At 42.2% G+C, this 25,455-nt stretch overlaps 1 protein-coding gene and 1 long non-coding RNA gene across 5 annotated transcripts in view; one reads left to right on the forward strand and one right to left on the reverse strand.

Annotated features, from left to right (window-relative positions):
- Nucleotides 1-25,455, reverse strand: part of LOC142101365 (uncharacterized) — a 485,133-nt gene that overhangs the window by 66,594 nt on the left and 393,084 nt on the right. For all 3 annotated transcript variants that reach the window (XR_012678987.1, XR_012678985.1, XR_012678986.1), the window contains one exon: nt 20,134-20,232. This is a non-coding gene — a long non-coding RNA (uncharacterized LOC142101365). The remainder of the gene's footprint in view (nt 1-20,133; nt 20,233-25,455) is intronic.
- Nucleotides 1,119-23,654, forward strand: LOC142101363 (glycosyltransferase family 92 protein ZK381.2-like). 2 transcript variants are annotated; one of them, XM_075185809.1, is made up of 2 exons: nt 1,119-1,350; nt 22,173-23,654. In XM_075185809.1, the coding sequence occupies exons 1-2, from the start codon at nt 1,283-1,285 to the stop codon at nt 23,536-23,538; spliced, it is 1,434 nt and encodes a 477-aa protein (XP_075041910.1). In that variant the 5' UTR covers nt 1,119-1,282; the 3' UTR covers nt 23,539-23,654. The 2 variants fall into 2 exon arrangements, with proteins under 2 accessions (XP_075041910.1, XP_075041911.1); XM_075185810.1 differs by lacking the exon at nt 1,119-1,350 and adding an exon at nt 11,257-11,502.

Raw genomic sequence — 25,455 nt, forward strand, 5'->3', positions numbered from 1 at the left:
TTAATAAAAACGGCCCAAAACTTATTTTTGAATAATCCTGCAAAAAACAGACTTTAGCACAAACGTCTTTCAGATGCGACCTCTGAGGGTAACTGTTAAATGGACAATATCTATAAGGTACAATTACTAGGGTAAGTAGAACCGGTTTTCCTTAGTATCTCAAACAAAAGGTAATTTTAAAGTAACAGAAGACCAGTTCGTACAGGAAATTCTAGTTTTACCTCTGTGTGGACAGATGGGTATATAAGAGGTAGCTGGGATGACAACCAGCAGACAGAAGTGCAGCTTAGAAACATCTCAGAGAAGGTAACGTTACACAAACCATCACAGTCATTAATGATTGTAAATATTATGTCTCTGTAATGACCGTTTCTGTAATTCATTAACAATAACAAGGGAGCGTAAATAATTATATTTATTACCTCTGTGTATCCTTCCATCCTGTACTATTTGTATCACCTATAACCATATCAGCAAACGTCCTGACCCGATGTTGGAATCACTAAATTAATTCTATGCATCGGTGTGTGAGAAAGCTGCAATATATGGCATTGTGCAGGGTATATAATCCTCAGTTAATGAGCCATTAAATACAAATCTGTGTGTAGTATGTTCTCAATGTGTTAGACTGCTGTGTGATCGGCCACTAGATATCCAGTCAAACCTTGAATACAAATAGATCTGCAAACGTATAAACGTAATAAATAGCAAAGGGGCTTTATTGATCACTAGTCCCCCATCATAAGTCCATTTGTTTTTTCTTTTTAAATCTCCGCAATAATCAACAACATTTTTTCTGGGGGCAGCTGAACTATACTCGTCTACCGGCGCGGTAAGGGTTAACTACACAGACATGTGAAGGCGTTGGCCGACCTATTAAGAAATAGTAAATGTTTAAAATGAAGACAACAAATTTCTATTAAAAAACAAAATACAAATTTTTAAAAATATTTTCACATGACCTTTTTAATACTTTTATAAATGACCCTTTAGTGACCAGGACTGTGGGACAGGCTTTCTAAGAAACATGGCACTGTGCATTTAGCAACTTAAGAACATATATTTTTCAGGACAATTCACCTCTACATTACAACATCTCCCCTTTATTTCTCAGATTCAGTTCTTGCTGAAACAATGTCAGAAAATGAGGCGACTGAAATAATAAGCATTTCAATTTAAAAAGATTTCCACTGGCAAAGAACAGGACTATCCTTGGAAAATTGGGACATGTGCGAGCCCCATGTGAGCAGGGAGTGTGTACAAGAACCATCCTTTACCTGCGATGTTGCAAACTACTAACACTGTAATGTCACATGGAGCAGAGCCCCGCAGCAAGTTTACACCTAACAAGTAAGAGTTCTCTCGGACTGCCTGGTTTTTCATTTGTAATGAAGAAGACAAAGTGGTATATTTACTAAACTGCGGGTTTGAAGAAGTGGAGACGTTGTCTATGGCAACCAATCAGATTCTAGTTATCATTTATTTAGTACATTCTAAAAAAATAACAGCTATAATCTGATTAGTTGCTATAGACAATGTCTCCACTTCTCCAAACCCGCAGTTTAGTAAATATACCCCAAATTGTTACCTCTGTTTTTATTTGGTAGTAGTCCATTTTGATTGTAGGTTAGAAGGAACAAAAAAAGAAAAAAACACAGATGTTTACACACACACACAAATATATATATACACACACACACACATACATACATATACACACACACACACACACACATTATATTCCATCAGATGGATATATGAAAACACCTGTTAATATCCCATGAGGTAGATCATGACCTACAATGAGGGTTACAGAGGAAGTTGTGAAACCGCTTCTCTGCGCTCAGTAAGACAGGAGAATTCTAGGCCGATAACAATGTTTATTTCCACCAGAGTACACAGCTCCTCTTACCATCATTTCCTTCTTGAGATTTGTTTTCATTTCACTTTTATTTTATACAGTCACCCTAAATTATAGCAATCACATTGTAAATAAAAGAAAGTTGCAAAATAATCTCCGAGACAACGTTATTCACAAAGACTTCCGGTTCAGGATGTCTCAGTGATCTAGAATTTCAGACCGCTCTCTGAACCTCTCTCTTATCTTATATCTGTACATATTTACCAAGGACCCTGCATGTGTGTTACTGTGTATCAGCCTCCGTGTGTGTGTGTGTTACTGTGTGTGTGTGTGTGTGTGTGTGTGTGTGTTACTGTGTGTGTGTGTGTGTTACTGTGTGTGTGTGTGTGTGTGTGTGTGTGTTACTGTGTGTGTGTGTGTGTTACTGTGTGTGTGTGTGTGTGTTACTGTGTGTGTGTGTGTTACTGTGTGTGTGTGTGTGTGTGTGTGTGTGTGTGTATCAATCTCCCCGTGTGTGTGTTACTGTGTGTGTGTGTGTGTATCAATCTCCCCGTGTGTTTTACTGTGTGTGTGTGTGTGTGTGTGTGTATCAATATCCCCGTGTGTGTGTGTGTGTGTGTGTGTGTGTGTGTGTGTGTGTGTGTGTGTGTGTGTGTGTGTGTCAATCTCCCCATGTGTGTGTTACTGTGTGTGTGTGTGTGTGTGTGTGTATCAATCTCCCCGTGTGTGTGTTACTGTGTGTGTGTGTATCAATCTCCCCATGTGTGTGTTACTGTGTGTGTGTGTGTGTTACTGTGTGTGTGTGTGTATCAATCTCCCCGTGTGTGTGTTACTGTGTATCAGCCTCCGTGTGTGTGTGTGTATCAATCTCCCCGTGTGTGTGTTACTGTGTATCAGCCTCCGTGTGTGTGTTACTGTGTGTGTGTGTGTGTGTGTGTGTGTGTATCAATCTCCCTGTGTGTGTGTGTTACTGTGTATCTGTCAAAGTAATGATTAACAAAAACCCTATATCACCAATTACTTCAATAGAATGAACTAATGATCTTGAAAGTTATGTTCTTTTAAAAGAACGGACAAACACATATTGCACAATACAGAGAACAAGTAGTTATACAAGAGCCACATAATCTTCATTTTACAATAGCAGGTCAAGGAGATATTTGCTCAAAATAAATTTATATACCCTTCCAAAAGACCCCTCCAAGAACATGTCACTTTAATGAAGATTAATGATAGAGACTACGAGCCAGAGTCATTAAGGCAGCATACTGAGAGCATTGTGCATTGTGCTGTTCTCAACGGCACATAAATGGGCTCTGCAGACTCCCGGAGTCAGCGAGGAACAGATCTCAGGATCCGTGTGGTGATGACTATGGCTGTAGGGTCACTCTGCTGTACTAGACCAGACACTGCAGGATACGTGTGGTGATGACTATGGCTGTAGGGTCACTCTGCTGTACTAGACCAGACACTGCAGGATACGTGTGGTGATGACTATGGGTGTAGGGTCACTCTGCTGTACTAGACCAGACACTGCAGGATACATGTGGTGATGACTACGGGTGTAAGGTCACTCTGCTGTACTAGACCAGACACTGCAGGATACATGTGGTGATGACCATGGGTGTAGAATCACTCTGCTGTACTAGAACAGACACTGCAGGATACGTGTGGTGATGACTATGGGTGTAGGGTCACTCTGCTGTACTAGACCAGACACTGCAGGATACGTGTGGTGATGACTATGGGTGTAGGGTCACTCTGCTGTACTAGAACAGACACTGCAGGATACGTGTGGTGATGACTACGGGTGTAGGGTCACTCTGCTGTACTAGAACAGACACTGCAGGATACATGTGGTGATGACTATGGGTGTAGGGTCACTCTGCTGTACTAGAACAGACACTGCAGGATACGTGTGGTGATGACTATGGGTGTAGGGTCACTCTGCTGTACTAGAACAGACACTGCAGGATACGTGTGGTGATGACCATGGGTGTAGGGTCACTCTGCTGTACTAGACCAGACACTGCAGGATACGTGTGGTGATGACCATGGGTGTAGGGTCACTCTGCTATACTAGACCAGACACTGCAGGATACGTGTGGTGATGACCATGGGTGTAGGGTCACTCTGCTGTACTAGACCAGACACTGCAGGATACGTGTGGTGATGACTACGGGTGTAGGGTCACTCTGCTGTACTAGAACAGACACTGCAGGATACGTGTGGTGATGACTACGGGTGTAAGGTCACTCTGCTGTACTAGACCAGACACTGCAGGATACGTGTGGTGATGACCATGGGTGTAGAATCACTCTGCTGTACTAGAACAGACACTGCAGGATACGTGTGGTGATGACTATGGGTGTAGGTCACTCTGCTGTACTAGACCAGACACTGCAGGATACGTGTGGTGATGACTATGGGTGTAGGGTCACTCTGCTGTACTAGAACAGACACTGCAGGATACGTGTGGTGATGACTATGGGTGTAGGGTCACTCTGCTGTACTAGAACAGACACTGCAGGATACGTGTGGTGATGACTATGGGTGTAGGGTCACTCTGCTGTACTAGACCAGACACTGCAGGATACGTGTGGTGATGACTATGGGTGTAGGGTCACTCTGCTGTACTAGAACAGACACTGCAGGATACGTGTGGTGATGACTATGGGTGTAGGGTCACTCTGCTGTACTAGAACAGACACTGCAGGATACGTGTGGTGATGACTATGGGTGTAGGGTCACTCTGCTGTACTAGACCAGACACTGCAGGATACGTGTGGTGATGACTATGGGTGTAGGGTCACTCTGCTGTACTAGAACAGACACTGCAGGATACGTGTGGTGATGACTATGGGTGTAGGGTCACTCTGCTGTACTAGACCAGACACTGCAGGATACGTGTGGTGATGACTATGGGTGTAGGGTCACTCTGCTGTACTAGAACAGACACTGCAGGATACATGTGGTGATGACTATGGGTGTAGGGTCACTCTGCTGTACTAGAACAGACACTGCAGGATACATGTGGTGATGACTATGGGTGTAGGGTCACTCTGCTGTACTAGAACAGACACTGCAGGATACGTGTGGTGATGACTATGGGTGTAGGGTCACTCTGCTGTACTAGAACAGACACTGCAGGATACGTGTGGTGATGACTATGGGTGTAGGTTCACTCTGCTGTACTAGACCAGACACTGCAGGATACGTCTGGTGATGACTATGGGTGTAGGGTCACTCTGCTGTACTAGACCAGACACTGCAGGATACGTGTGGTGATGACTATGGGTGTAGGGTCACTCTGCTGTACTAGACCAGACACTGCAGGATACGTGTGGTGATGACCATGGGTGTAGGGTCACTCTGCTGTACTAGACCAGACACTGCAGGATACGTGTGGTGATGACTATGGGTGTAGGGTCACTCTGCTGTACTAGAACAGACACTGCAGGATACGTGTGGTGATGACCATGGGTGTAGGGTCACTCTGCTGTACTAGAACAGACACTGCAGGATACGTGTGGTGATGACTATGGGTGTAGGGTCACTCTGCTGTACTAGACCAGACACTGCAGGATACGTGTGGTGATGACCATGGGTGTAGGGTCACTCTGCTGTACTAGAACAGACACTGCAGGATACGTGTGGTGATGACTATGGGTGTAGGGTCACTCTGCTGTACTAGACCAGACACTGCAGGATACATGTGGTGATGACTATGGGTGTAGGGTCACTCTGCTGTACTAGACCAGACACTGCAGGATACGTGTGGTGATGACTATGGGTGTAGGGTCACTCTGCTGTACTAGACCAGACACTGCAGGATACATGTGGTGATGACTATGGGTGTAGGGTCACTCTGCTGTACTAGAACAGACACTGCAGGATACGTGTGGTGATGACTATGGGTGTAGGGTCACTCTGCTGTACTAGAACAGACACTGCAGGATACGTGTGGTGATGACTATGGGTGTAGGGTCACTCTGCTGTACTAGACCAGAAACTGCAGGATACATGTGGTGATGACTATGGGTGTAGGGTCACTCTGCTGTACTAGAACAGACACTGCAGGATACGTGTGGTGATGACTATGGGTGTAGGGTCACTCTGCTGTACTAGAACAGACACTGCAGGATACATGTGGTGATGACTATGGGTGTAGGGTCACTCTGCTGTACTAGAACAGACACTGCAGGATACGTGTGGTGATGACTGTGGGTGTAGGGTCACTCTGCTGTACTAGAACAGACACTGCAGGATACGTGTGGTGATGACTATGGGTGTAGGGTCACTCTGCTGTACTAGACCAGACACTGCAGGATACGTGTGGTGATGACTATGGGTGTAGGGTCACTCTGCTGTACTAGAACAGACACTGCAGGATACGTGTGGTGATGACTACGGGTGTAAGGTCACTCTGCTGTACTAGACCAGACACTGCAGGATACATGTGGTGATGACTATGGGTGTAGGGTCACTCTGCTGTACTAGACCAGACACTGCAGGATATGTACAAAACGTATATGGAATATGAAATCTCTAAAGTATGCACGTAAAAAAAATATTAATCAATTAATGTTACCTGTCAATAATATATTGATTTTTGATTAGAAATGGAAACTGTATAAAAAAAAATATATATAATTTTTTTTCTGTTGACAAACATTTATTACACTGTCCTTAATGTCTACTATACATAAAATACATTGTTACAGTTGCTCCTGCCTGCAGACACAGGTTATAACATGCATACGCTACTGACCCAGGACTAGACCCTTCGCTGTTGCAAGAGACGAGAAACTTTCACACACGCAGAGCTTCATTCCGATGTGGCTGCATTCGCTTGAGTTTGGCTCACCCACATTGTGCATCAAGTACAGGCACACGCCCCTTCCACACCCTGTTCATTACCTGAAATCGTGCACCGTCGTAACCGTCATTTGCGTTGGCATACGCAGCGGACTTGATTTCATTGACGGACAAGTGTCCTTGCTCTGGGCATGCGCAGAAGGGAACCGCGTACAATATGCACAAAAAACTGAGATACGTCCCTTAATGACTCAGACCCTTGGAGTGTCAGCAGTGACGTAAGCGGGAAGGTTTGGTGTGACAAGGATAAGTAATGTTTTTGGCAATGATGAGTAACATTTTATATAAAAGAATGATTTAATCAAATATAGACGGTAAATTGACATTTGAGACCCTGGGCGCACGTCTGCTTCGTCCAGTAATGGCTGTATCTATGTATAATATCTTGTAATAAAGAATAGAAATATTATATTTTGGAAACCTGCTCATCTCAATTATTTAAAGAGAAGATTAGAAAATCTTATACAGTATCAATCTCCCCTTATGTGTTATTGTGTATCAATCTCTGTGTGTGTGTATGTGTGTTACTGTGTATCAATCTCCCCGTGTGTGTGTGTGTTACTGTGTATCAGCCTCCATGTGTGTGTTACTGTGTATCAGCCTCCATGTGTGTGTTTTACTGTGTATCAATCTCCCCGTGTGTGTGTTACTGTGTATCAATCTCCGTGTGTGTGTGTGTGTGTTACTGTGTATCAATCTCCCTGTGTGTGTGTGTGTGTGTGTGTTACGGTGTATCAGCCTCCATGTGTGTGTTACTGTGTATCAGCCTCCATGTGTGTGTTTTACTGTGTATCAATCTCCCCGTGTATGTGTGTTACTGTGTATCAGTCTCCCTGTATGTGTGTTACTGTGTATCAGTCTCCCTGTATGTGTGTTACTGTGTATCAATCTCCCTGTATGTGTGTTACTGTGTATCAGTCTCCCTGTATGTGTGTTACTGTGTATCAGTCTCCCTGTATGTGTGTTACTGTGTATCAGTCTCCCTGTATGTGTGTTACTGTGTAGCAGTCTCCATGTATGTGTATTACTGTGTATCAATGATCCCCGAGTAGAGTTGTATATGATACCCATTACCTCCCTCCATGTATACATACCTCTCACCTTCATTCAGTTGGGAAATCAGAACAATGTATGTAAGGGGAATGGTCATGTTACATGGGCGTACCTACCTCACAATGGGATGTGCACCCAGGGACATGTCCCTAGCACAGCTCCCCGAAATATACCTTCAGTGCAGCTTACACCTGCTGCTGGTGTCAGGACAGTCTGTGTACACAAGTCTATATAATAAGTCATCTGCCTGAACAAGTCCTTATGTACCACATTAGCTGTAGGCAGTAGATTGAATACGGTGGACATAATAAGTCTACACGCTCTTACTGGAATTGCAGGTGAGATAGACAGAAATCATGTCGGCCCTTCTCCCACCTTGCAGCCAGCACAAGTGGAAACACAGAGACAAGTTCTAGGGAAAAAGTGAAAATAAAAAAACAATATGTCAGGCTTAAGATCACAAATACCGGCAGTAAGAGTGTGTAGATGTTATATCTCCACTGTAAGCACTCGGTCTATAACTATGTAATGAATGTAAATGGTACAAAAAGACTTGTTCAGACGAGAAGTTTCTCCGCTCCCCGTTCTATACAGAGCGCGATGGTAGAAAGCTGTGAGCAGAGAGACATCATGGCGTAATACCACCTTAATACCACATTGTTTTGTGCTACCATTTTGTTAAATAATCGTATTTGTTTTATTTTTGGATATTTGCCTGGGTGATGTTGAACCTTGGGTAGGTACCGGGTAGGCCAGCGGTGCGGTCCAGAAGGTTATGTTAAACCCGGTATCCTCACAGAGAGGGCCCAACTTAAGAGCTTGTGCAGTCTATTTACTATCGCATCGAGACATAATGCAGTACCGCGGCTATGAAGACCCCCCTCCTACTCCAAATGCTGCCCGTGAAATACGTGGCTAAAATCTGCATAGGTGTATAGGATATGACCGAGAGGGGGATTATGCAAAGCCCCCCCCATAGGGACAGGTGAGTTAAGGCAATACTTTTCGCCACTTGGTAAATCACCAACATGGCAGTTCCCATTGAGATCTATGGAGAGTGTGGTAACAAACAAAAAGAAATCTCCAGTGCCATTCTCCAGAGGTAACAGTTGTTTGATCCAGATTATTGGGCTTTCACAGTTAAAAAGACCCCCTATTGGTCAAGATGAATTGTAGGCAGGTACATTGGGCCACCTGTTTTCAATAGGCTGCAGATCAGAGTCTCTTCTAGAGCCCACTCAGGAGTGTGAGTGCGAGTGTGTGTGTGTGTGTGTGTGTGTGTGTGTTGGTGTGTGTTGGTGTGTGTGTGTGTGTGTGTGTGTGTGTGTGTGTGTCAGTTGTAAGCACTTGGTAACAGAAAAATACTTTATACATTTTCTATATTCACCCGAGCATTTGATATACTTTATAGACTAAACTATGAAAGCAAATGTATCATCTATGAACAACTCTTAATAGTATAATCATTAATAAAAATATGGATTTTTTATTTTTTTTTAAAAAAAATAAAATTATTTCCTTACAATTAACCCACTTATCTGTTCTTGTGAATCTCTGTTGAAACTGCCTTAAAAACTTCAATAAAGATAAATATTATAAAAAAAAAAAAAAAAGACATAAATCAAGAAGCTTTTAATGTGTACGATATACACAATGCGCTTATATAGTCCATCTCCTTGGTATACACATGTTCTGTGCATCTGTGTCAGCCATCTGTGTCAGCCGGCACGTACGCCTGCCCCGTAGCTGGAGCACGTGATATGGATGACACCGGCCGTACTTTACAGAGACTCAGGACTTGAGTGGCCCGTATCTGCATACTGGCCCTTACTGTATATCACCTATGTTTGTTCGCCCCTTAGCCCCCCCCCCCCTCCCGTAGGCAGTTGTAAGTGTCATCTGCATTCAGACATGAGTTACATACAATTGTGTCTATTGGGGTAAGGTCCGTTTCTGAGCATTCACGGAGCTATTTCCCACAGATTTCAATATAAAATATGAATCAGACCCAAAACGTGGAACTCAATACCTGTAGTGAGACATTTTACAGAGACGGTCCCTACTGTTCAGCAAAATGTTTTCCTATTGATCATATCCCACCATAAGGTGAGGAGCAGATTGTGACAAGCGTTGGCATTAAATAGATTTACAAACTTGGAACACTGGCCCCGTGTGAATGAAGACTTTAATATTGGATGTTTCCTTTACATACTGTTTCTTATCTATTCTACCGGTGGCTTCATTGCGTCATCCATACCATATCTGTGTATACATCTGCTGCCAGCTTGGTGTGTATATACAGTTATATTATCCTCCTCCATTCCCTGGGGTTAGTCACGTGGTGTTTTCTGAAACCACAATCCCATTTTTACGGCTGTTGGAGCTACGCGGGGTATTTGTGACTGTTCTCGATGAGACCGTGAGGTTGTTCTCAGTTTCTCACTGTCCTTCTGAACACGTAAACCGATCTATATATTTACTACAGATTAGAGTATAGTCTATGTGATAGGGCAGCGCTTACATCACTACATGCGCCGTATGGGTCCATATTCAGTGGCGCACGCAGGGGGGGTTTCTGGGTCTCCAGAAACCCCTCCCCTCCGCTAAAGAAGTGCCCCTGTACTATCCAGCAGCCGCGGCGCTGTCAAAGAAGCACCGCGGATGCTGGATAGTACAGTGCTGCTGAAACAGAGCTGCTGCACATGCGCCCAGCTCTCTTGCTTTTTCTCTTCCTTTTCGGGTTTTTTTTGGGGGGGAGGGGGGAACCCAATCCGGCGTGCACCCCTGATATTATTCCGTCCAGGTTTAGTGATGCTCCTTCTGTGTTATTATAAGGCATTCTACACCTTATTTCTTATCTACTCCGCTGTGTCTGCCCTTTACTTTCCTTTAGATCTTAAGCTGGGTACACACTACAGAATAGTTATGCAATTATAGTCTAGATCACATGATAAACATCCGCTGCCTGTATAAGGGGAAATAGCTGCATTTTATAGTATTTTGAAAGTTTTCTTAATTTAAAGAGAGCATTACTGCATTGACTGTTTGTATGGAAAACATATAAAATACTATACAATGTACTATAATAATATACAATATGTATTATAATAATATACAATATGTACTATAATACCATACAAGGTAGCCTTTTATGTTCTTGTTAGAATTTATCCTGAATTATTTAGTCTACGTATAGAATTTATTGCACATTCATGAAAGTTAACGCTGGTTCTTGTAACCACTTACAAACAAATTTGAGCCTCTGTAGCTGAAAACACCTTTGATATTCATTACTGCAGTTATCAGACTTTGTTGTGAGACAGTAAAACCAGTTGTCATTATTCTGATGTGATAATATAACATACAAGACGTTGTGTCTTGTCCTGGCCCCCCAACCTCTGCAGCAGGGGGCACTCCCCACTCTCTATGTGATGACAGTAATTTATAGGGTGGGGCTAGGAGAAGAAACAGAAGTCACATTGCTGGGAACATCCATTATAGAGTTATATGACAGAGGCGAGGAGAATAGTCACATTAAGGAGAAGCCTTATATCTAGAGCTACTTGCAGCACAATATAAAAGGGGACAACACAAATCTGGATAGAAAGCTTAAAAGGAAGAGTAAGAACCTTCAAGCAAGGACGGTTGAAAATGCAATAACTAAATAACTAACTCATGGTCTTTACAGGGGAGGAACGTGCAAAGCAGAGGTGAGAGAATAAGTTGCATTGTGTGTGAGATGTATAGAACCGCTTGTCACCATGTATGGGCATTCTGCCTCTGCCAGGGCTAGCTCCCGGGTGTGGGCATAAGTGACCAGACGCACATGTGGGTTTTACAGCACAGTATGTGAAGTGTGGGCACAGGTGTGGTAGGGTGGCACAGTGCAACACAAATGACAGTAATTTGGGAGATGTCTATTACAAAATATAAGCTCTTTATATACACGCTTCCTCTGCATACATGTCACAGTACATACCAGATTCTCCTGGACACAGTGGGTCCTCACCCATTCACATATCAGCCTCTCCTACTCTCTTACTGCAGGGTCCATGTATTCTAGTACTCAGCTGGTCGCAGCTGCTCTCATTGTAGGGCCACATGGATGCTACAGGTAAATCATCCGCCCATCCAGGGTCTTTGGGCTAAGTGTAGGATCTGTCCTAGGAGGGTAAGTCAGACGCCCTCTCATAATGGACAGTCTACCTTGGTACTCTGGCCAGAAGGCCGGATGTTTGAAAGTCCGGCACGTAGTAGCAGCTCGGGGGGAGTGGTGACAAACACTCGAAAGTAAGCAACTTTTTAGCTACATTTGCTTCCTCTGAATGGATGGTCAGTTCAGCGCTCCCTAAGTGTAAGTGTAGATATAGCAGCCTCTTGGGATCAGGGATATGGGGATGGGATAGGGGGCAATCAGGAAAGGGGATAAGTAAAAGGAACAAAAAATGTAGCTCAACCCTTGATATAATAAACAATAGTAAATCCCTGGGCGCTTGACAGATAAACATATATCATTAACATTTATTGTAGTATAAAATACGTACAATGAGTTGCAACTCAATTTCAAAACAATCACAATAATGCAAGGGTGACTCCTAAAACATCGACATCCAAAAACAACAATGCCATCAAATGATGTAATACCGTTAGGATGTATGTAAACAATCTCCAGGATAGGATTGTCCACAATTTTGCAGAGCCCTGTGGAAAATAATCGCACAATGTTGCTGCTTGTATGGCTGTGGGTGTCAGTCCATTTATTCAAATGAATAGTAGTGAAAAATTCTTGCACAGATCCTTAATTGAGAAGCGGGGCAGATAGGTCCATCGGAAAAAGCCGGATAAAGGGGCTGGTAGTCGGACTTACCCTTTAGTAGAGCAGGGCTACAGCTGAGCTGAAATAGTCTTTCCGTATACCTGGGGGGACGCTCAAGCGTCCTGCTGCCGGGCTGACATCTCGATACTCCGATAGTGGATGTGCGCCATTTCCGTAGTAGGCCTACTATGGAAATGGCGCCCATTTAAATCCACAACATTGTCCCCACTTCATATACGATCCTTGAGGAAGCCACCAGGGCGAAACGCGTTGGTTTGTATTCATTTCAGAGACTCACACCCAATCACGATGGAGATCATTTAGATTGTGGACTTCACTTCACCACCGCTCGATCAGCGGCATCACAGTATTCACATGCGCACATCCACTATCGGAGTATCGAGACATCAGCCCGGCAGCAGGACGCTTGAGCGTCCCCACGGAAACAAGCCTACACAGACGGGAGCCAACCAGGTATAGGTCAGGCAGAGGGTCCCTTTCTCATTAGAGGGGGACCTGAAGACCGCAGCCCTGAGCACTTCTTTTTATCCACTTTTTTGGAGCCCTGTCTGGGCATTCAATAAATCTCCCTCATCCAGAGTCACAAGACACTTTAATATAACTCTCTCTGTCCTCTGCAGGGACGACATTTCACTTACTTGGGCTCTGAAACTCTGTGTACTCTCTGCTCCTCCAAGGGCACTCTCACTGCTGTCTGCCTTTTGCAGCGGTCCCACCTCTCTGGGGTGTCTTCTGCATCTCTCTCAGACTTCTTTATGCAGCCACTCTACTTAAATAAAAGGGGGACTTCCAGAGAAAGAGGGGGTCTTCTTCTGTACTAAGGCTCAAGCCGTTGTCTTAGCTGGGCTTCTGGCTGTTCCACTCTCTGTCAGGAGTATCATCAGACTTACCTCCCACACGAACCCACCCTGAGGAACGCCGGGGGACCTCCTTCCAGGTGCCGGGCTATGACACACATTGTGTAAGTAGAATATACATATATACACTGTCACACCTTCCACTAGGAATATCACTGACTGGTATTAGCGCAACTAAACTGAGAGGCGCGGAGTCTAACGCACCACCGGTGTTCGCCAGGGACCCCCGCAAGGAGGTTTGGGCTTTGCTGCCTGTGATGCGCAGGTCGCGGTTCTCCCAGATAGTTACCAGTGCAGTGAATGGAGAGTAGTCAAACAGGCCGAGTCGAAACCAGAGGAGCACAGTACAATGGAGAGAAGGCAAATCGTAGTCAAGAACAGTCCAAGGGTCAAAACCAGTGCGGGCAGCGAAGAACAAGGGATGATCCGGAAGAGAAGTCAAACTATAGCCAAGGAGTCAATACACAGGAGTAACACAGGAACAACAATGCTGGAGCTGGAAGAACCAATACTCTGGCACTAGACATGTGTCAGAGGCTGCTTTATGTACCCTAAGGTGCCTCCTGATTGGGTTAGGGAGATATAGGCGGTTTAGACATGCTGGCTGTAGAGATAGAGTTCTGCTGCTAGGCAACAGGACGTGGATTGCGGAGAGAAGGTGTCCGTCTATGGCGCCTGTGGAGAGTGCAGAGACGGCACCTGACATACACACACACATATATATATCCCAAATAATTTAAGCTATATAGGCTCTAGTAGTGATCAATGTTATATACACAGAACGAAAAAATATACTTAAGTAGAAGGCAGTTCCCAAGTCAAATGACACCTGTCCGCGAGTGTCACACCTAGAGACCAAAACACAAGAAGACAGGGGCGCCACACATAGTGTAATTTGTTTATAACAAATGATGGATAATGAAATCCAGTGTGAAGAATTGCTCCTACCGAACAGATAAATTAAAACAGCTTATCTGGTGGGTATATAGAGATTATACTCCACAGGATTCTCTTCTTATCATCGAGAAAATATCTCACAAGGAACTGCAACTCAGAAAATGGCCACAATAGTGTAGTACAATAGACAGATTGAAATAAAACAGCTTATCTGTCCTCCTCCACAACATCAAGATGGTAATGTCCAGAATGTGAATATAGTCCCGGTCAGCAGATGGAAAAGAACACTTTAGGCAGTGATGGTAAGATAAAGGAGGAGCCACAAATACCCGACGCGTTTCGTCCTCAAGAAGACTTTTTCAAGGGGTCAATGAAAAAGTCTTCTTGAGAACTTTGCAGCACTCACAACTGAATGACGGGCAGGGAGTGTGCACAGAGTGATCCCACAGGGTCCGATCACAGCTCTCCACACAAATTAGATGAGAAAATGGACTGTTTTTGCCTTGGTTGCCACCAGCCTGGCTTTCACCCGGGTCCGTGTGACAATAAAGGGCACAGATGCCAGTGAGGATCAGCGATGCCTGAGAGTCTTGTCGCTCTCACTGCCTAAAATAACTGCAGCTAGTGTCATATGGTATCCAGTCGTCTGTGGGTACTGTGCCCAATATCCAGGGAAACGCCCATGAAACGTCGGAAACGTTCCTGTTTTTCACTATCAATCAAAAGAATCTTTTTTTTTTTTTTGCATATTTGCAGCAATTCTCAAAGGATTGAAAACTAGTATTTAAAAAGTAGTTCAGCAGCCCCATTAGCAAAAAGTAGTAACCCTCAATCGTGCAATTAAAATTATCTTCCTTCAAATATACAACTACTTCCAAAATCCACAAGAAAAGTTAGAAATGCATATTATGGGTTATAAATACTGTCACAATGTTCTGTGGAGTATCTACTACGTCATGTATATACATACACATAATATATACATTATATATATACACACACTAATATATATTGTATATATATATATATATATATATATATATATATATATATATATATATATATATATATATATATATATAATGCTGTATGATAACAATTCCTCAGCCGGGTGTGAGTATAAACCAGAAACATGAACAGTTTCTACAGCGTATCTACTTCTATAGCAGCTCAGATAATATCTAAAAAAATCATACAGCAATTTTATCCCAAATAAATTTGTACAAGAATAATAAAAATAAAAAAAATACAAACTTAAAAACACTGTGCATTCAATTTGTGTATCAAAATGAGTAGATACTGAAATGCATACTTATAATCAATAGGATGTGATCTCAAGTGACAATCTTCCTTAAAACTTCCAAACGTGCATATCCAAATTCAGGGAAGAAAGAAATCACATAATAGTGTAATTCTATAAACACACAATGTAGTAAATTCTCAATCGTCATATTCATTTTGTTATTATCTAAGCAATTCTAAAGGGTTATTAACGTATTAAAAAAGACAAACAAACCCTAAATAATTAAAACTAGATCAGTTCTGAGAGCATCAGAGCAGAGGCGAGATCATACCTGCCAAGTTTAGGTATAAGTAATATAGCAGGGCCCAGTTATCTCACCCCCCCCCCCATCCCGCTGGTTTGCTGCTGTACCCAGGACCACAGACAATTCTTGGCCCTCTGGACACCACACGTAGATAAGCTCGATCAGCCCAGGAAGTATACATCTGGAATGGGCTTCATAGTGAGGTAGAGAAGCGAATACGTTTAAATGTGTTTTTTCCCCGCTAAATGAATATAAAACAATCAGCTGCAAACCATCTAATTAACTGGGGGACATCTCCTTTTTTCCATAGCCCTCCATTAATACGAGATTATAATTAATAATAAGAAAAAACAAGTTCTGAAAAGTGAAAACAATTCAGTGTAGCTTATAGTGGGGGGTCGTTGCTGGAACACTGCAGATATTCAGGATAACCTAACAAGCACATCTTGAGGGCAGTAGGTGTTGGAACTGTAGACCAGGATATCCCATTACAACCATTTACTGGTATCACTGCAACTACATCTGTGTCGGTCTCATAGTAAAAGCCTTGACAGAGGTAAGTGTCACTGGCGAGGATGCCCCGTACTCATCTGTTCTCTCGGGATGGCAACAACAGATTAATATTTAAAAAAAATTGCTTTATTCTTTTAATGTGTAAAGGTAAAAACACTTTAGATAAAAACAATTTTACTTTTTTTTTTAAAAACTTTATTTTAAAATTGAATCATTTATTTTTGCAAGTGGACCTGAAATCTCAAACCAACCTCACATCTGCAAGGCTGGCCACAGTGTAGCCGAGGTAGCGGAGTATTAGGATACATTTTTGTTCAATTGCAGCAAAAAGTTATATATTCTTTGCGGTTATTGTTTTGTTTTTGTTTTTAAATTATATACTTTTCAAAAACAAAAAACTGTCTTGTTGACAGGATCAGGGTTCCCTCGACATATAGGCCCCCCAGTGTCTGGTTCGTCTATGAATTTCACTAGTGCAGTTTAGAGGGACACGGGGCAAACATATGATCACTGAGCATTAGCACAGCAGCGTTTTAATTGTATTTATAACATGTTATATTTTATAGCATAAAAAAGTTTAGAGAAATATAACAGAGGGATGGAATTAGACCGAGGTGATATAAACGCTGAGTGGCCAGGCAGAGGTAAAAGTACAGGCATACCAGGAGTTAACTTATCTGGGTGGTGGTAGAAATCTGAGTTACCCAATCAGTAGAGATGGAAGGGCAGGGGCTAGGATTCCAGAGGAGGCTTATAACATATAGGAAAAGGATCTGACTTCCTCTTGCCGTCTGGAGTTGTTACCCACCCGCCCATCCCCTATTTGTAGTATTGGTATTAGTACTTGTGTTTACAAGTAGCGGTAAGCAGCCCAATCAGCGGCCAATTTGGTTACATTGAAGGCGTAGTAGGCACTCTCCTCTTAAAGGGATTCGGCAATTAGTCAGAATAGCCCTTCGGGGTTAAGGGGCTCCGCTTAGGCAGGCGGGCCTCAGCTAATATGCCAAATGGGGGAGTTTGGCATTTTACGCCTAGTCGGGTCCAAATTAGTTTGGACGGAATTTACAACTGGTAGGTGTGGCCTGGATGCTGATTGGTCTGTTTAGATTTGCCACCAATTTTTCCAGCAGGTTCGCCTTTAATAAATTCCTGACCTTTCAAACGCCAATTCAAGTCTCTGTGTCGTTATTTTAGTTTGTTAAGTTAACTCTGGTAAAGGTAAAAGATGGTATAGTATGTGGTCCACCATAAGCGGTTTATAAGAAAAATAGCCACAGTGATTGGTCTTCTTTATATATAAAGGGTATATGTGTCCCATCACCCTGCGCTGGGTCAGGGTTTGCAGCAGATGTATAGATGTGGCTGTATTTTGTACAAGGATTGCAGAACCCTCCTGTATCCCACCCCTGCCCCCCACCTAGATACAGGTTCCACCTACACCCGTGGATCAGGCTAACCCCTGCTTTTATGTATTGTTACTCACAGTGCTCTGTAGTGACAAGGTGACGTTACAACTAGTCACATCCTCATATTTACTCTATTCTAGATAAACATCATTACTTAGTTTTTATAAAGAAAATGTCATATTACTGTTATAGTTTGGATTTTACCAAGCAATAAAAAGTCAAACTCATAAGGCAACGATCCAAACACAAGCTCCTTTATTCAGACATGGGTGCAGCTTTCTAACCAGAAATAATCCATTTACACAGCCTTGTATATACATACACACACACACACACACACACACACACACATGTGCATACATACATATATATATATATATATATATATATATATATTATATATATATATTATATATATAATTTTTTCGGTGTAGAAATAACCAGCATATAATCTGTATTTGTAATGAGGGAGTCTAGTGATCTGAAATCTCCTTCCACTGAACCGAGAATCCAGTTATAAAGCCAGTTACTTTTTTGAAACAGAGGTTACAATCTAGCAGCGGAATGATCAGACTCTGCTCCGTGAAGCTTCATTGTGTCCTTTAACAATAGTTTACAGCTCAGCTCTCACTGTGATGACTGTTACTTGTGGTTTCCCAGTCTCCTGAGCATGTTACAACTCCTCCCGACCATTACATGTTGCAAGTGGCCATCAGTCTCACAGTCATACAGCCACTTCCACTTCAGTTTACAAGTGAAACTGTGGCTCACAGCAGTTGTCAGCGTGTCCATGAGTCACACACATTACTAGAACTGCCAGTTCCTTGGCTATTCAGAAAAGGAGAAGGAACGATCGTGGAAATCCTCTTTACTTCTTGTTATAAATATAAGAAAGTGGAATGTCACAACTGTGTACTGATACATAAACTGAATTCTACTGATCTGTAACCAGATATAAAATAGCCCATGGGACAGTGAATGATAACAATTTAATCATAGCAACCAATTAGCAATGTCATATTAACAGAGCTGATAACGAAAATGTTAAATATTATAAATGTATCTTAAAGATATTGAAAGGGTCCACATTTAAATGACAGTTGGAGAAGTGGCTAATCGGTGCTCGCTCGGTGGGTTATTGGTACGGTGGCTCCATTCTGCAAAACACAGTGCTATACACAAATCACAGAATCATGTCAATACACAAATCTGATTGCATGCTCTTCTGCCAAGAAATGACTGGTTAGTAAACAGCACAAATAATGTTGCCCGTCTTTTTATACTACCATTTAAGCATCATGTGAAATTTTCATTGCACAACTCAGGTGCTGACATAAACATTTTCTACGTTCAGAACTATTCACACTGCAGTCCTGTTAAGATCTGTCCCTTTGGCGTTCAGGGACAGCAGCATTGATCGGGCGCCGATCAATTCTGCTGAGCACTTTCAAGGGCCCCCTGGATATCCGAGGCCCCTGGGCTGTAGCCCAGTTAGACCTTGGGTTAATGAAATGGAATTAAATATCACGATCTACAACTAAACTGAATTACATCAGGATCGGGAGCACAGAGGGGAGGCCAACACTCCATCAAACACCCCCCTAACTCGTCCAGGCTCCTGTACCTAGAATGAACCACACTGCTGTGAGAGAATATTCTACTTGTACATAAAATGCACAAGTCTCTGTCTCAGGCCTTTGTTTTCAGGGTACAGCAATATATAGGGACCTTAAACAAATATTTTGATTCCTGCAGGTGTCTAAATCTGTGTTTTTAATGTTGGTGGTACGTATAATAATAATGAAATCTACAATATTTGTGTTTAAAGATACAGATTTATTCCTAGCAGTATTAGAAGAGATCATACACCAAGAGCCACACCCTTACTAGCCACGCCCAATTTAGGCAAGACCAATGCCCCTTTTGTCTTTTGACTGAAAGACATAGGGATCACTGGCAGGTATACAAATGTTTATATTGATATGTGAAAGAGACATACATTTCCCAGGCACCCCCTTCTCTATGGATAGAGACACTGCCTGAACGTCAATGGATGGACGGAACGTTACATGATTCAGGAAACCTACAACAGCTTATCCAGATCATTTTCTTGTTATAATTCAGTGACCCCCTTATCTCAGGATACAATATAGCATCTCCAAGGACGAATGAATATTAAAGGATAACTAGCAATACACAGTCACTTATAAGAACATATAATGTAGCTTCAGGGGAGTCCAGTCACAGTACAATTACATGTAAAGCCCAGATTCTGTGGACCTACCTGATATCAGGCTATTTGCAGATAACACAACAGGTACCAGGTCTTCGGGTGTATACGCAGTGGGTGTTCTGACACAATGTCCCATTTTATTCCGTACACCTTGAAAAAAAAAAACAGATAAGCATAAAAGGTCAGTGACAATATACATGGGGTGTAATACAGAAGACAAAATAATCATTTTGTCCACAACACACAGAGGTGCTCCGTGATTGAGAAATACTCCTGGTCTGCAAGGAATATCACAATTACCTGGTTTTGAAATGTCTGAATATTATAATCATCATCAATTTATTTATATAGCGCCAATAATTCTGCGGCGCTGTACAGAGAATTCACCCACATCAGTCCCTGCCCTATTGGAGCTTACAGTCTAAATCACACAGACCAAGAGAGACTAAGAGCAATTTAATAGCAGCCAATTAATCTACTAGTATGTTTTTGGATTGTGGGAGGAAACCGGAGCACCCAGAGGAAACCCACGCAAACACAATATGTTTGATTGTGGAAAGGTTTGTCCATAGAAATATTCAAGATTTTTCATTATTAACCAATTGCATACCACAGTCCCTCTAATTTCGTATACGGACGTCATCATCGTTCTTATTCTTTAATGTATTCCCTACTGTTAAGGACACCCAGGCCAAAATTTTTGTAAAGCCCAAAAAGTCAGACCACCTTTTGTTACAATAGTTACCACATTTGAGGGGTAGGGGTTAGCCTTGGAATGTGGGGGACGAGGTGGGGGCAGTGGTAGGTAGTAATTCAGTCCTTTCTGGAAACACATTCACAATATAAATACTGACCAGGAGTATCAGTCTGTCACTCAGTGGCAGCCGTACATGGCTACAATCTAGGGTACACAGGGATTATAGGTGTCACTATATAGCTAAAGTTGGACAAACCCCTTATTTATTAAAGAAAAGTATTCGAATTGCCAAAGAAAAAAAAAGACATTTTAATGAATAAGCATAATAGTGCATGAAAGTCTGCCTGCACATTAACTACACTGTAATATTACGACATACTAAGATGCATCCTTCCAGGAGATACAACCTGTATAACTTGCTAATAGAATTGTAGGAGACACAATATAAGTTACTAAAGATTCTTAAAAGAATTTCTTTCCCAATGTTTTGAAACTTTGCTCATTAGATTAGATATGTCTGTCGTCTCCTTGCTGCTACATACTATGATGAAGTGACTTAATCTAATTAAGAACCCTCACTATTAAGGGTTAGGGGGCGATTAAAACCGCTAGGATCAGAGCCTCCAGTCTCTACAGTTAAGGGCGCCAGAGGTTGATTGTAAACTATAACAAAATAATCATTCCCTAAAAGGATGCGTACCTTTGGGTGTATCCCAAATACAACAAGTACTAAATCTAATCATCATCATCACCATTTATTTATATAGCACCACTAATTCCGCAGCGTACAGAGAACTCACTCACATCAGTCCCTGCCCCATTGGAGTTTGCAGTCTAAATTCCCTAACACACACACACAGAGACTAGGGTCAATTTGTTAGCAGCCAATTAACCTACCAGTATGTTTTTGGAGTGTGGGAGGAAACCGGAGCACCCAGAGGAAACCCACGCAATCACGGGGAGAACATACAAACTCCGCACAGATAAGGCCATGTTAGGGAATTGAACTCATGACCCCAGTGCTGTAAGGCAGAAGTGCTAACCACTGAGCCACCATGCTGCCCCAATGGAATCTATCAGACAGAACATGAGCGGATATTTGAGTCCAAACATTGAGGCGATGAGTCTGCGCAAACTGTTCAGGAGACACATTGCTGGGGGAAGGGGGCTTCTCTCTCTGCGTCAGGAGAGACAGATCCAGTTTAACATGGACAGTAACATGTGACTTGTGAAAAGCGTTCCTAACCTCTTAAGCAAACTGTTGGGATCATACAAGCTGTGACATTCTAGGTGCCCCTGTTTGCAGTCTACTTTATGTTACATGGGGAATATTTACTGTTAACTGCAATGTCTCTGCCAAGTGATGTGACCAACTCTTTTTTTTTGTCCGCAGATATCCCATCTGGGCCTGGAAGAGGAATGTGCTTTACTTGAGACAAAGTTTTATGGTCTGCTGCCTGGTAATCACTCTCACGTTACTATCTACAAATTTCTACTTACACAGAAAATACGCAAATGGCAAAAATATTTTCATACAATGTAACCAATGTAACAGTAGCGAGACAAGCTACGATACAATCACACCACTGAGAGGCAACAGAACGTTTATAATCGCTCCATACTACGACAATAGGGAAGGAAAAACGATTCGCGTACTAGGATTCGTTCACACAAAAGTGAAAAAACTCTATTGCCATTTCTATGGTACGGTGGACATGTGCAGACACATATCAGAGGCAAAACTAGACATGCACAGCGACCGTTTCGGCTTCCCGTTTGGCTTGACCGACATCATTTGTGAAGAACCGCCAAACTGTCGGCCAACGTACGTCTGTCTGGACGAGTCTCCTGTTGAGAATATAGAAAAGTTGACCAGGTTCAAAATCCAAAATCGTGAGCACGGGGAATTTACAGCCAATTTCACGGTCTGCATTTCCACCTTGTACGGGAATTACAATAATACCTTACAATTCATTCAAACCATTGAAATGTACAAATTATTGGGGGCACAAAAAGTTATAATTTATCTCCAAAACTGCAGCCATCAGGTTAAACAAGTCTTGGAGTACTACAGCAAAGAAGGAACGATTGAAGTCATACCATGGCCCATTCAGAAATATATGCGGGCGTCCGAGAAATGGTACTATGAGAAGAACGACAAGGAGATTGGCTACTACGGACAAATAGCATCTCTGAATGACTGCCTGTATAGGAATATGTACAGGAGTAAGTTTGTGCTACTCAATGACATCGATGAAATCATTTTACCGTTTCAACACCAGACGTGGGACAGCATGATGGAAAGTCTTAAGCAGCAGAACCCAGAAGTCGGGATTTTCCTGTTTGAATCTTACGCTTTTCCTCAAACTGTAATCACCCACGGAAACTTTTCCGGAGTTTCATCATGGAAGGAGGTGCCGGGATTCGATTTACTGCAGCACGCTAACAGAGAACCAGCGAGACCACATGTTTTCAATGGCCGAAAAATGATTGTGGATCCGAGGACGGTGATTCAAACATCTGTACACTCAGTTCTAAAAAGTGTGGCGGGATCGGTGAATGTCCCTGTGGAGACCGCCTTAGTCCATCACTGCAGACCACCGCAGCAACCACACTTGAATGAAACATCACTGATTGATGATAGGACCATTTGGAAGTATAATGCTTCATTAATTAGGAATGTTAACCAGGTCCTAAACCGAATATCTTTACAAGGACAAATAGACATACAAACCTCAAAAAGTTATTTTCAGGATTAAATTGAAATCTATGCAGATACAAATAGGTAGATTATATTTTGAAAGTTGAAAGTAGGGATGTGCACCGGCGACTTTTGAGGTCTCGTGTTTTGGATCCGGATTTTTATTATTTTTGGTATTCGGATTTGTCTCGCAAAACACTTGACGAAAGGTCTCGGTTCGGATTTAAGGTTTTGGATTCGGATTTTTTTTGAAAAAAACATAAAAAGTTTAAAAATCAAGTTTTTGGGCTTATTTTCACTCCTACGCTATTATTAACCTCAATAACATTCAATAACAAGCATTTCCACTAATTTACAGTGTATTCTGAACACCTCAAAATATAGTTATTAGTCCAAAACGTTGCAACGAGGTATCTTTCTGGACTGCGTAGAGGAGTGGGTCACCACAATATATATAATAAGAAAACCATCAACTTGTATGATTCGCAGCAATAAATGTACCTGGACTGCGTAGAGGAGTGGGTCACCACAATATATATTAAAAACCCTGAACTTGTATGATTCGCAGCAATAAATGTACCTGGACTGCGTAGAGGAGTGGGTCACCACAATATATATTAAAAACCCTGAACTTGTATGATTCGCACCAATAAATGTACCTGGACTGCGTAGAGGAGTGGGTCACCACAATATATATTAAAAACCCTGAACTTGTATGATTCGCACCAATAAATGTACCTGGACTGCGTAGAGGAGTGGGTCACCACAATATATATTAAAAACCCTGAACTTGTATGATTCGCACCAATAAATGTACCTGGACTGCGTAGAGGAGTGGGTCACCACAATATATATTAAAAACCCTGAACTTGTATGATTCGCACCAATAAATGTACCTGGACTGCGTAGAGGAGTGGGTCACCACAATATATATTAAAAACCCTGAACTTGTATGATTCGCACCAATAAATGTACCTGGACTGCGTAGAGGAGTGGGTCACCACAATATATATTAAAAACCCTGAACTTGTATGATTCGCAGCAATAAATGTATCTGGACTGCGTAAAGGAGTGGGTCACCACAATATATATAATAAGAAAACCATCAACTTGTATGAGTCGCACCAATAAATGTATCTGGACTGCGTAGAGGAGTGGGTCACCACAATATTATTAAAAAACTCTACACAGGTCTGAATTCCACCCAAAAAGTTTATGGACTGCGTAGTGTAGTGTTCCCCACAATATTATTTAAAATTTTTGCAGCAACAGTCAACGTTGTTTAATATCTGATACACCTCTATCTGGACTGCATAGTGGAGTGGCACCGGTACCCAATTTGGTACCGGGGCCACAATACCTCCTCCAAACATGGTACAGACCATTCGTCATTGAGATCCCATCAAGTATGTTAAAGACAGACAGGGTCGAAGTGTTATTGGTTGACTTTGTAAACAAAAAAAAACTGTCCCTGTTGCACATAGTCATGCAATGAAGACTGACTTTTTCATTTAAAGGCACCATCTTTCAAGTGTAGTGTTTGTAAGTCTAAGTCATATTATACTTTTGGTAAAATTGGTTTATTTTGTTCCTCTTTATGGTAACTACTAATAGAATTAAAGTATTAAATAGAAGCGGCAGTTCCTCTTTATGGGAATTAGTAATAGAATTAAAGTATTAAATAGAATTAAAGTATTAAATAGAGTGGTATAGAGTGGTAGTGTGGTATAGGAAGAGTGGTCCCAACAATATAATAATAAAACCCTCAACTGGTCTGAATTCCACCAAATAAGTATCTGGACTGCGTAGTGGGGTGGCCCCGGTACCCAATTTGATACCGGGGCCACAATAAAATAAATACACCCTCAACTGGTCTGAATTCCACCAAACAAGTATCTGGACTGCGTAGTGGGGTGGCCCCGGTACCCAATTTGATACCGGGGCAACAATAACTCCTCCAATTTCCAAGTGTAGT

This window comes from Mixophyes fleayi, chromosome 9, assembly GCF_038048845.1.
Source record: "Mixophyes fleayi isolate aMixFle1 chromosome 9, aMixFle1.hap1, whole genome shotgun sequence".
Lineage (NCBI taxonomy): Eukaryota > Metazoa > Chordata > Amphibia > Anura > Limnodynastidae > Mixophyes > Mixophyes fleayi.

Excerpts from the sequence above, each read along its gene's own strand:
- LOC142101363 (XM_075185809.1), top strand. The coding sequence starts at position 1,283 with ATGTTGCAAACTACTAACACTGTAATGTCACATGGAGCAGAGCCCCGC. Across the intron at positions 1,351-22,172 it reads AGCAAGTTTACACCTAACAA|ATATCCCATCTGGGCCTGGA; the intron begins GTAAGAGTTCTC and ends TTTTGTCCGCAG.